This window comes from Sorex fumeus, unplaced genomic scaffold (assembly GCF_029834395.1).
Source record: "Sorex fumeus unplaced genomic scaffold, SorFum_2.1 ptg000024l, whole genome shotgun sequence".
Taxonomy (NCBI): Eukaryota; Metazoa; Chordata; class Mammalia; order Eulipotyphla; family Soricidae; genus Sorex; species Sorex fumeus.
Genome location: NW_026606081.1, coordinates 43,740,267 through 43,753,916, shown reverse-complemented (window position 1 = coordinate 43,753,916; position 13,650 = coordinate 43,740,267). Strand labels below are relative to the sequence as shown.

Here is a 13,650-nt window from a genome sequence, read left to right as displayed (position 1 = left end):
TTTCCATTTAAATTGCCAGAAAGATGTAACAGCTTTTAGACACTGAGGAATTTCTTCCTCTTCTGTCTGTAATAAGCCAGTAACATTCTTTTCAGTGGCATTTAAGTGCATTCATGTTTGAATGGTATTAACAAGGTTAAAAATGTTCAATAGATTGACTTTATATTAAGCCTTCATCTACTAAATCCAACAGATATTTACCGAGGTTCTACTCTGTGTACAAGGCATAATATCTGGTAAGATTCTGTGAAAAATAAAGAATTATATACAATACTCAAAGTTTTCTGTGAATACTTTAAGAAGGTTAACATCAGGAAATGCAAATAGGACAAATAAGGTAGTGACTGTGGCATAAGCTCTCCAAGAGGTAGAGTGCTATACGGATACAAAAATAAAAATAAAGTTTCTTCTTTGAGTAAGCTCATTGGAACAATTGTTTTTGCATTTCGTATAGCAGTTAAATTGCTACAGACAGGAGACCTTGAAAATGCAGTGATCATTACCTTTAGAAAGCACATAAAAGTAATGGGTTGATAAAAGTTTAAATAAAATTAAACAGTAAAAACAATGCAAATTTAAAATACATTAATAGAAAACAACATTGCAAATTTAATATGACAAACTTAAGGGAAAATAATACAAGCAGAGTATTACCATGTCACACCTATTTTCACTTATGGATGTTAAATATATTTATATATGTAAAAGGCATGCATTTTTGGGTACAACCATTGTCATTTATTTATTTATTTGAGGGGGTCACACCTGCCAGTGCTCAGGGATCACTCCTGGTGGGGCTTGAAGGATCATATTTGGTGCTAGGGATTAAACTCAGATGTCAGAGATTGAACCTGGGTCAGTCCCATGCAAGGCAAGTGCCCTACCTGTTGTACTATCTCTCTGGCCCAGCCATTTTTATTGAATCAACAGAAAGACCATATTTAACTTACAAAAAGTCATGTTTTCTAAGATGAAAAATCAGCAATAATAACTCAATCTATTTTTTTGGGTAGTCAGGAAGATTGGTGTATGTAAAATGCTTCAGCTGTTACACTTTTAGACTCCAATGAACAAAAAAAACCTTAAAATCATTATCTTCCTTATTTTACTTCTTGTCCATTCTGTTCTGCCCCACCCTGAAAATATTTTATCTTGTGATGGTATTGGTGTGATGTACCAAAAGGTAAATCAACTCCAAAGAGATGAATCCAAGCAGACAACCCAGAAGTGCAGCTCAGCGAACAGAGGTGTGCTCTGAAGGACAACAGCCTCCCCATGTTCTGTAGTGGTATCAATACTTTTAATATGGAACAATAAAAACCTGCTCTCTAGGACTGGAACTATAGCATAGTGCAGAGGGCATTTGCCTTGCACACAGCCAACGTGGTTGGATCCTAGGCATCCGGATGGTCCCCTGAGCACCTCCAGGAGTCATTCCTGAGTGCAGAGCCACGAGTAACCCCTGAGCATCACTGGTTGTGACCCAAAAAAAGTCAAAAAATATAATACACCCGACCTCAAGAAAACAAATCCATGCTAACACAAACCTAAGCGTGATATACAGTCTCCTACTATAAAAACCACCAACCAGAATACCGAGCTAACATGTGTTATATCTCAAAACCCCCCCAAAATACAATCTGAAGGAGCGAGGACACTTGTTATTGAGTCACCAGGCCAGTTGGCCATGAATTAATGGGAGTGGCCCTGGGTCTAATGAGCACTGCTTTCGAGACCCCTCCCCTACCCCAACAGTAAACTTTGAAAAAAGAGAAGTACTACATGAAAACTAGAAATGAGGGCCTGGAGAGATAGTATAGGGGTAAAGCACATGTTCTGCATGAGGCCAACCCTGGTTCAATCCCCTGCCTCCAAACAGAATTCCCAGAGCACCTTCAGGAATGAAACTTGAACAAAGAACCATGAGTAGCACCTGGGCAAGGCTGGGGATGGCCCAAAGACCCTCCACCCAAAGACCAAAGGAGTAGAAATGAAAATGAAAAGGCTAAATAATATTTTGAAATGAAGTAATTTTTAAAAATGAAGATTTTAACATCAAGATTAGAAATATTCAAATCAACTTCTTTTTGACAGACAACTTTTGTTGTTAAATGTTACTTTTTATATTCTGAAACTCTAGAGTTTCTCATGAAAATACACTTTCATAGAAAGCATCAAAGTGTTTGGATTGGCAGATCACTAACAGCATCTAACAGTAACTTGCTGTTTGCTTACTGAATAAAGAAAACATTCTTTTTCATGAGGAGATCTCATTTCTGAAATTCAGTTAAGAAAAGAAGTATCCTTGTTTATATATTATGAATATTTGGGAGGGTTGGAGCGATAGCACAGTGGTAGGGCATTTGCCTTGCAAGCCGCCAGCCCGGTCAAGCCGGGTTCAATTCCTCCACTCCTCTTGGAGAGGCCAGCAAGCTACCCAGAGTATTTGGCCTGCACGGCAAAGCCTAGCAAGCTACCTGTGACGTATTCGATATGCCAAGCACAGTAACAAGTCTCACAATGGAGACGTTACTGGGCCCTGCTCGAGAAAATCAATGAACAACAGGAGGACAGTGACAGTGACAGTTAATATTTGGGAGAATTATTCATTACTGACAGAATACTATCTTTTTATATTGCATAATCCTCTTCTTAAAAAAAAACACTTTTCCCAGAGAAGATACATGTTTAAGAGATAAAAACACTTTATTGTAAAACTAAGCGCATTAAGTACATATTTTAAACAGAATATACTGTATATTTGATGATACACAAGTAGCATCCCTAAGATAAAAATCATATGTTGCCATAGAATGTAAAGTGGTACTCAATGAAAAATTGAATAGTTCTCAAATATTACAATAACTCCACAATGAACCATAGTTATTCTTAAGCCATTCAATTCCACAAGGTGGGTTTAAACATTGTATACAACTTGAAGAGATTAAAATGCCAGATATTCCACTGAAGGGGAAAATATTAGCATCCTGGAAGAATTTTGATTCCTGGCCTATTCTCTGCCCACTGGAAAAAATTACACTGTTTTTCCCTTCCAAGGGGACACACAAAGAATTTCCTTCCATTATTAGGTCCAATCTTCAACACGGTTCTCATGATGGAGCGTTTGCCATGGTTGCAGAATGGGAAGGACAAATCTGCCCACTACCAAGGGAAAAGAAAGGCTGTCAATTGGAAATAAGAATTAAGAACAGTAGCAGCTAAATCTATGTGGACTTGGTTACTGCTCCAGTCTTCACTGCCCTCACAGTCAAGATGGCACTGCATAAGTCTTTGGCTGTTGGCCTTGAGAACAGTCTGTAAGAACTATCTTCTACAGATTTGCTTGACTCACACGGAGCATCACTATCATTCTCCGTACCTCTTTGACTACTGACATATTTATAGAGTCCTTCCACTTTATTGAGAATAACTGAAAACTATACAACCTTGCTGGAAAGCAACTGCCAATATCCCTGTTATAAGTCTGTGTTAATTAGAGCTGTGAAGGTCAAAGATGTGTCACAATTTAAGCAGCAAACATCCTTAGGAAAAGGAGAACCCATTACAGAACTACTACGACTAATTTAGTTGGGTTCCATTGTATTATTGTTAATATTGACCTTAAGAGAAGCATGGAGCAGACTGTGATGTTATTAAGATAATGATATTTTCTTTGTACATCTATAAAACCTTTTTAAAGAGGAAATTAATGGGATGGCTTCACCTATTGTACATGGGATTAAGATCTAAAATTCTCCTCTAAAATTCCTTAGGAAGGTACCACACTGAAGACAGATGTTTTATCTTTCAAGAAACCCAACCCAAATAAGTTTACCCCAGTATTATATCAAATCACAACTTCCATTTTTCAGTTATGTGCCAGATAAAGCCTTTGGAAGAGTATTTCTCTCTCAACATTAGAATCACACTCAGCTAGTGAAATGCTCAGTGTGTGAGAAATGCAGAGACATTGACTTAAAGAATTCCAAATTTTCATCTCTTTCCTCAAGTTCATTTTCAGGACACAGACACAGATGGAAAGAGAAGGAGAACTGACTATATCTAAACATTTATCATGCAATCACTTTTTTAAAAAGTCAAGCTTATGTAGTGACATATGCTAAGTTAATTGTAAATCTGAGGCATATAAATTATTTTCTCATGCCCCTCCATCCAGGGCCTAAAACCAAAAGTTTAGATGTTGCAATGAATTAGGAATGCCTCATTTTCATCCTACATTATTAGTCATCTGGGGACGTCATCCATCCAATCTCTTTCTATCTTCATGAACTAAGCACAATACTTTTCTGCTTGTGGCTCTGAATACAACAGCGTCTTCATAATCAATTGGCTATTATTTGATTCCTTTCATCCCCCAGACCTCTTTGAATTTTCAGTTATTCAACATTCAGGCTTTTGAAAGGCAAAACTGGAAAGACATGACTATCTGTTAAATGTAATAGCTGTAGTATTCAATTACACTACAGTAAGCTTGATAGATCTTATACCTACTTTAAAAAATCCACACTGTGCTTCTCCAGGTAGAGGACAGGCATAAAACTGCCTGCCCTTGTTTTCTCCATCCTTTTTCACAACACGGAGAACACAGAGGCGGTTATGTTTACTGCAGCGCGGAGTGCCGGCATTTAATGTACAAGGACCATCTGTCACAGTCGCTTGAAGTTCACTGCAAAGACAGGTGACAAAATCGCAACAGCACAATGATGCTAAAAGGATCATTCTCACCTCTTTGCCCCATTAGCATAGCCCCAGTCCATAGAAACTGTACCATGCAGGGGACCAGGATCAATTTTAGAACGTCACACCAACTTCCAAGTCTTTCCAATTCTAGGTTTGCCAAGTAAATCTAAATGAATCCACCAAGCTACCTCAGAACCAAATGCAAGCATTTTTCTGGAGAATAGCAAACACATCTACAATGTGCATGCTCTCCATCCAGATTTCTTGAGTTTTCACTGGGGATGCTGGGTCTTCTCTTATCCAATTCTTCAGGATGGATTCCTCTTACTGAGCCCTAGTCCAGCAACGCTCTGGCCCCTTGCAGTAACTAGAGTCAGCATATTTTTTTCCTAATTATTTTCTCATAGGTAGGCAAGTCCCATCGGTGTCTCTGACAGGGCCAGAGAGATCAGATTTCTACTTTAAAGACAATTTCCTATGCTTTGATCAAAAGCATAGACGGTAATCGCTGCAATCAGATTCCAGCAAGGTGCAGGCTGCCTGGCACAGCAGAAACGCCCGTTTTGTAACGCTGATAGGGGAGTTTGGTTCTCCTTGATTAAGAGCAAGAGCAAGAGTACCCACACACTTGGCACTGAGGTCAGAGACTGCCCCTATAGCTGAAGAAGCTCCATTTTCTCTTTGAAAGGAGCCTCATGATTACTTTTTAATTTTTTATATTAGGCAAGGATGCCTTTCTTGGGCTTAATTTGAAACAAGGAACAGTTGATGAGAAAGTGTTCATATTAAAAAATCTGGGTCCATACTTGATGATTTGTTTTGTTGATTTCTTCTGGCTATGCCTGGCAGTGCTCAGGGCTTCCTCCTGGCCCCGTGCGCAGGGTTCACTCTTGGCAGGACTTGGGGGATTGAGGTGGGTCAGCAGCCTGCAAGGCAAACCCCCTATCACTGTACTATCACTCCTGCCCCATTTGTTGCTTTCTTAATGATACAAGATGTTCATCCCTTCTCATTTATTTTGTTAATTTCCAAGAAAGAATAACACATTCTTAAGTATTTTTCAAAAAATAACCTTATAATTCATAAACTCGTGGCAGCCCCTTTTCTCTGCTTCCTGAGTCTCATTGTTCATGCATTTGTTCCTATTCTAAGGGAACTGTTCTTTAAATTTAAGTGAAATATAATTGTAGCACATGAGATCTTTTATTTGTGAAGAGAGTTTAAACTCACTTATAAGCAGACACCAGCTGCTAGTGATGCTCATGGACTCACACATTTTGAGGGTGGCTTTTGAAGTTGTACCTACAGCAAGGGTGTGCATACCTGCAACTATTTCATTGATAGTGGTTTTACTTTTCTTCAAGGTCAAGGGCTTATATTTCACAATCCACAGATACTAATACCAAAGAGGGAAACTAGGCATTTCTTTGCAAAGATACCATTTCACCAATTCAACTCCAATTGAGGGAATACTGAAAGCTTTAACTCGAGTTTAAATATCTAGATGTTTATAGGACAGACAGGAAATTCCAAAATTAAACCAAGGAGGTTTAATTTCCTCCTTGTGCTGGAGCGATAGCACAGCGGGTAGGGCGTTTGCCTTACACGCGGCCAACATGGCCGACCCAAGTTCGATTCCTCCGCCCCTCTCGGAGAGCCTGGCAAGCTACCGAGAGTATTCGATATGCCAGACACAGTAACAACAAAGTCTCCAATGGAGACGTTACTGGGCCCGCTCGAGCAAATCGACGGGAGGGCCTTTACCTTTTACTTTTTTAAACCAAGGAGGTTGGGCGGGGGAAAGGGGGGAGAATAAGTAGCACTCTTCAAAAACGTATTAAAGGAGCAAGAAAAAATATAAAGATTTTAAAAAAATGTATTGATACATCGTTTAAGATAATACTTTGAAGGTAGCTGTCTTAGCTAAGAATTATCAACATTTTCTAACCAATTGCTTCCACCTAGGAATCTCCTGGGTCCACATATGTAGGGAGAGGTTCAGATTCCCCTGCCAGTAAAGCAAGTGTGTGTGTGTGGGAGGCGGGGATTTGAGGGTGGAAAGGAATGGTCCCCGGCCCCAGCCCACACCCCTACCTAGTTCTGTTTTCCATCCTTCTTCTTCCCTGTATCAAATTAGACGGCAAAGCAGCCATTTGCTCGCTGATTTCTCTCAGCGTGAGCCACTGCCCAGAAGGGGCAGCTCAGCCAGGGAGAAACGTAGAAATGCATATTTAGCCTGTGCTCCCCCAGAGCGCCCTCAGAATCACAATCTGCATGTTCACAGATTCCCAGGTGAGTCCAGAGCACATTACATTGCCAAACCCTGAGTTTCTGTAACCAGGAAACTGCTGCCCCTGAGAGAGGTACAGCTACCCGTGCTAAATATGCGCAGCTCAACTCAATCTGCTCAGCACCAACAGTAGGTGGGATAATTAAATATTCTGATTAATTGAGAGCATCTTGGTTCCTCTTTGTTTCAATCATTATTTTAAAACTTTCGAAAATTCAGCAGAACACTTTGTAAGGTAAACAAGATGAAGAATCATTTAGATTAAATTAAGACCATCTTCTTCTTGGGTTGGAGTGATAGCACAGCGGTAGGGCGTTTGCCTTGTGCAGAGTCAGCTTGGCTGAGCCAGGTTCGATTCCTCCGCCCCTCTCGGAGAGCCTGGCAAGCTACCGAGAGTATTCAATATGCCAAACACAGTAACAAGAAAGTTTCACAATGGAGATGTTACTGGGCCCGCTCAAGCAAATCAATGAACAATGGGAGGACAGTGTTTGTTTGTTTGTTTTCATCTTCTTCTGTTTTTTGGGGGGCACACCTGGCAATGCTCAAGAGTTACTTCTGGCTCTGCACTCTGGAAGTATTCCTGGTGGTGCTTGGGGACCATTTGGGATGCGGGGGATTGAACCCAGGAGGCATATAATGCAAATGTCCTACCGGCTGTATTACTACTTCGGCCCAATCATTGTTTTGAAGATTAAAACTGAATCTTACATGGTCTCTTAATACAAATAGATTTGGTGGGTGGCAAATCTTCCCCCGGAAGTTCAGATTTTAGGTCTGTGCTGCAACTACTTCAACTTCACTGTCATAGGATGAGAAGCAGCCATGGCAAATATGTAAACAAGCAGGAATGGACAAGTTTCAATATCCAGCTACAAAAACTGTTGCAGGCCTGGATCTGGCTCTGCTGGTATAGTTTGCTAAGGTAGCAGTCATTCAAATTTACAGCAAATGCTTGATGATTCATGGTTCTCAATAAATACCTATTAACAGATAGGCAAGCCACCTTGATTAGGAAACCAATGAAAGTAATAAAGATCCTTCAAAGAGGAAATTATTAAGCATGGGGTAAGAATTTTAGAAGATCTCTTCTTCAACTGTCATGGGTGAAATAATTTTATAGATTGAGTGATCTATTATAATGCAAATTCAGTCTAAATTTGGGAGGAACTGATCAATCTGAATGTAAATTTATGTACATTCAGCATACTTAAGGAATTAATGCAGAGCTTCAATGACTCATGTTCAAAGGTTTGAAATTCTGGAGGACTGAAAACTCCAACAGGTGAGGTGGAGTGTGCCTATGAATCCAGGACATGGACTGGTAATTGGAGGTAGATCGTTGGCACCCCTGACAGTGGAAAACATAAGAAAACATTAATAACTTTGTTACTTTCATTTCACTCCACTCTGTAAGTCTTTGCCAATCAGCTCGGGAAAAATATCAACCTAAGCTATGTACTCTTGGAAAATGGATCACTGTGTTTTGCTCTCTATTTACAATAATTGCGACACAGACTAGAAACTGTTTCTAGCGCTGATTCGTAACTGCTTATAAATTGGTTCAACCATCTAATTTATAATCCAGTAGCTGGATAAAATTCAAGTACATATTTCTAAAGAGCAATCCGAAAATATGCCTCATCAACATAGCATGTATCATGTGGGGATGAGATCGGTAATTAACAGAACAAAAGGCGAATTAATTACCATATAATTATTAAAGACAAAATAAGCTGGCTCTAAATTCTCTGAGTGGACCACCTGCTTTAATCGTATTATGTTGTGAGCTTCTGCTCAGCATCTTGTCCACAAGATGAACACTATAGGCTGCCAGACAAGGAGAAAAATGAAATAAATGACAGTAATTTGCAATTTATTCCTTGTAAAGTAGCTGGGTGCAGGAAGGCTGCTGGGTGAATTTATTTCATCACTTGACATTTATTCTGCTAGTTGATCTTGATGGATGGTGCAGACTTAGTCTTGGTGTTCTTACATTCGACACGTAACACATGGCAGCAATTCTAAGTAATGCTGGCCATAGTGATTAATCATATGACCCTATTACTAACGACTTATGAAGAAATAATTTAAATATAAGACTATGTTAATGTTCTTTTAAATCTCTGATTTATTAGTAAAATTGTCTGAGGTTTTCTATCAGCAATGAGGGAATAAACATGTCAAGATATTTCATCTGGGTACAACGAGTATCACAATATTTTTAAATGATCACATATATTTCTTTTCACTTAGCTCCAGCAGGCCAAACAATTGTTTAAGAACAGGAGAGCATCCTAAATCAGATACTCTCAGCTAGCTCCTTCAGGAACTTTTATCATGAGACATTAATTAGGGTTAAAATGAGAGGGTGGTGCAATGATCTAGACAGTTGAGACTTAGTCCCATAGCTTAACTCAAATATCTGTCATTTGGGAATACTATGAATGAAAGTCAAGCTATTCAAAATGATCATAAAGACTTTAAATAAGCATTCAGGGATAAAGCATCAAGATGAAAGGATGTTAAATTTAGACTTAAAATAAAATAAAGTTAAATGCATCTGTTGATCAAAAACCATCTCATTGTTCTAGTATGACATATAGTTGACCCTGGAATGTGTTTTTGTAGTATGGACATTTTTCAGTCAATGTTATCAACGCATGAAACTTTAACCTGTAAATCAGCATGAATTTCCTTTTGATGGATGTAACTAAATGTAGAATATCTAGTGTTTTGTATCAGGTAAGACAAAACAATACTGAGGTAGTGACAGATGACCCATCTGGCACATAGATGATATAAATTTGCATTATTGATAAAATGTAATACATGCATATTTCTTTCTCAAATAAGGGCTGGAGTGATAGCACAGCCAGTAGGGTGCTTGCCTTGCACGCAGCCAACATGGCTGACCGGAGTTCGATACCTCTGCCCCTCTCGGAGAGCCCAGCAAGCTCCCCAGAGTATCTCGCCCGCACGGCAAAGCCTGGCAAGCTACCCATGACGCATTTGATATGCCAAACACAGTAACAACAAGTCTCACGATGGAGATGTTACTGGGCCCGCTTGAGCAAATCGATGAATAACGAGAGGTCTGTAACTGTGAAGTTTAATACAATTTTTCTCTGGCATACTTTATTGTACAATACCAGCAAAAACATCTAACACACCAAATGAATGTTAATCAGCTCTTTATGTTATGTAAGAGCAAATCAACAGTAGATTGCTAAATTAAGTTTTAGGAGGAGTAAAAAAGTTATAGATTTTTTATATAGTTAAAGATTTTTGCCCATTGGGGTGGTTTGGGGGGAAAGCTAATACTCTGAGTCAGTTTGCACTGCTCAAGGGACAACTGTGAACTTTGAGATTCCAAGACATTTGTGTAAAATTGTCTGCCGAGTAGTCTCTCCTCTACTGCCTAGAGAAACTAATCTTTCCATTAGAAAGGCAGAGGTAATCAGAGGGAAATGTAGCGATGAGAATCCTTCCTGAGATTACCTTACATCCCATCCACAGGAACCGTATCTCTGCTTGCCTCCTATGGGTATCAAAATACATGACACCTTTACTATTCTAAAATGTAGTACCTGTTCTTGGAGGGCTGGTGGGTGGGGAGGCTTAGAAAAGAAAATTGTGTTTAATGGATCTCTGATTGAAGCACCATATCAGGCCTTAATAAAAAGCCTAGATAAAAGGGTCAACAAACAAATAAGCTTGTTTGGACAGATAACTTCAAGACCAGCCAGTAACCATGAAGGATTCTATTTATGAAAATTTCTCTATGGTGCCTGCTAATGGGAGTCTTCTCCTAGATGGGGTAAGTTAGTATTATGGAAACATCGTTGTTGATGATTTTTTGTTATTGTTGTCACACCCACCAACTGGCCCCCTGGCGCCGTGTAATCCCATCAACTAATCCCATCAACGGCCAAGACTCAAAGACTATAAAAACCAGCTCCCGGAAGCGTGGGGTCACATTTGCGGCCGCGCGACATCTTATTATGTCATTCTGGACAAACTGGCAGGCTACCGAATGTAACCTGCCCACACGGCAGAGTCTGGCAAACTCCCTGTGGCGTACCCAATATGCCAAATACCAGTAATAATGACAGGTCTCATTCTCATAAAGAGCTTTGAATATAGCACTTTCTTAAAAATCTCAGGGCTAGGATGAAGGAGACGTTACTGGGGCCTGCTCGAGGCAATCGAAGAATAACAGGATAGTCGTGATTCGTGATTCATTGTTTAGGGGCCACACCCAGTGAAGCTCAGGACTTCCTCCTGGTTCTGCACTCATGGATCACTCCTGGGCTGCCAAGGATAGAACCTGGATTGGCTGCCTGCAAGGCAAACACCTTACCCTCTGTGCTATCTCTCTGGTCCAAATCTGGCCTGATTTTTTTTTATTGGTTGTAGAAATATGTTTTTCATTTCATATTCAAAAGTAGCAGGCATATGCTTTAGGCCTTCTTAGTTAAAACACAGAACACTGGGCTAGAGAGATGAAACAGGAATTAAGGCTCTTCCCTTTGCATGCTGCCAACTGGGGTTCGACCCCGAGCACCATATATGAGCCCCACCAGGAGTGATCCCTGAGCACAGAGCCAGAAGTAAGCCCTAAGCACTGGCAGGAATGGCCAACTATTCCTCCATACCCCCTCCTCCCCAAAAAACCCCATCATCCCAATATGGCTGAGAAATAGCCACTTGGCTTAGCATAAGTGATCCGTCCATTGAGCCCTCTCGAGAAGAGTAGACACAGTCAACTTTTGCGAATAATAGTGTCCCTTCAAGAAAGCTATCTCTCATTAGAAGGAAATATTTTTTAAAAAATTAACTGTGGTGATTGACAGAGGATAAGATAAAAGAGAACACATGCATTTTAAAGTTGTGCTTTCTAGTATTTTCCAAATATAGTCTATGCAGCATGTTTGCAGGGAGAGTAAAACAACAAAACCAAATGCTTTTCTTATTTTAGCAGATGTAGGCATCACTGTTTTTATTCTCCTCCCGATGAAACTCTCTATAGTCTCTAAGCAGTACCAAAAGCAATTCAACTTCTTTAGTCAGTGGATAATCTTTCTATTGTTTTAAAACTGAATGCCAGCAACTTAAAGATGAAGATAGGAAGTTACATCTTACCTTTGAGAATGTCCAGAGTAAGAGCTGGGGAGATCTGGAGAAGAGTCATGGGTTGTTTTCAATCTTTTATATGCTGGATTAAGTGATTTAGACTGAAAGCAAACTATGGGTGATGCATTTACTTTGTTAGATAGTTGAGTTCTAGAGCTTGTTCTCTCCTTGGAGGTGAGTGGCAGGTCACATAAACCAGCATTAATACAAGAAGACTGACATTCTGCATTCAGCCTAGTGTTTTGGCTCTTTTTTCTTTCCAGTGTATTGGATTTATTGCTAAAATCGGTTAACACTAGGGTCGTGGTTCCAAATGCAGTTCTCCTGTTGATTTTCACTTCTGTACTTGGTTTTCCAAAGTTATTACTAGGATACTTTATTAAATTAGAAAAAGGAACAGAGTTTTCTTCATTCTTGAGTATTGAATCTGCAAGTAGAGAGAAGTGATTCTGCAGTTTTTCCTATAAAATATTATTTGAAACATCTTTTCAATTTGTTTAAAACATTTAAGATTAAATTATTAATATAATATTATTTCAGTTCAAATAAATATGGACTGGAAACATAAAGTTAACACGAGTAATTACAAGCTATGTTTTGGAGGGCTGGATTGATAGCACACTGATTAGGGCATTTGCCTTGCATGTGGTCAACCCGGGTTCGATTCCCAGCATCCTATATGGTCCCCTGAGCACTGCCAGGAGTGATTCCTGAGTGCAGAGCCAGAAGTAACCCCTGAGCATCACTGGGTGTGACCCAAAAAGAAAAATAAAAAGTTCTGTTTCAGTTAGGAAATAAAGTACTATATAAGTGTTAATTTTCAACTATTCAAAGGAAGTCGGGACACAGATCTTCACTTTCCTTATATTATGTTTAAGCATTTAGTTCATTCAGTCATCAATTTTGTTACTAATATTGAATATTGAGGCAAAATATTGAAGTGATGTTCATTAAAGGTGACAGATAAGTCACAAAGTCCTAGATTACAGTTAGGGGTCTATCTAGAAAATAACGGGCATTTATAAGGATATCATGACAAAAATAAAAGGCTGATCTAAAATAAGATGAGTTACAAAGGCAATGTTTAGCCAATATGCTTCAAAGTACAGTATTTTCGATTCTGCGTTGCAACACTCTAAGTTATAACTCAGATATATGTCTTTCAGACAAAGGGAAAAACACTAATGAGGTGTGTAGGAAGAGCACAGAAGTACATTGAAATGCATGTGTGATCCTAAGATGTGGTTTTCTGAGGATTCTCTGATGAATGAGATTGTAGACTGAGGGACACCAAAAGGAGACACAGTCCTTTCGGCCACCGAGAGAAAGGAAGGGGCCTGCCTTTCTGGCCCAGAGAACAAAACACAATCTGACAGCGAACACAATGTGGAGGTCCATAAGTCAAGAATGAACCTCCTCATCTCTAATTGGAGGAAAAAACTAACACTTTGAGAATACAATAGAAGCGGCATCAATGAACCAGTTCTTAATCACAGGTTTCCTCTGAAGTTTTACATTCTCTG

At 39.4% G+C, this 13,650-nt stretch overlaps 1 protein-coding gene across 1 annotated transcript in view; it reads right to left on the bottom strand.

Moving 5' to 3' along the window:
• Positions 1-2,979: 2,979 nt before the first annotated feature.
• The window catches only part of NEIL3 (nei like DNA glycosylase 3), an 88,060-nt gene continuing 77,389 nt past the window's right edge, over positions 2,980-13,650 (bottom strand). The window contains exons 8-10 of the mRNA XM_056114367.1: positions 12,137-12,554; positions 4,513-4,687; positions 2,980-3,162 (exon numbers count right to left, since the gene is read on the bottom strand). Of these exons, the coding sequence (XP_055970342.1) occupies positions 2,980-3,162; positions 4,513-4,687; positions 12,137-12,554 (776 nt within the window). The remainder of the gene's footprint in view (positions 3,163-4,512; positions 4,688-12,136; positions 12,555-13,650) is intronic.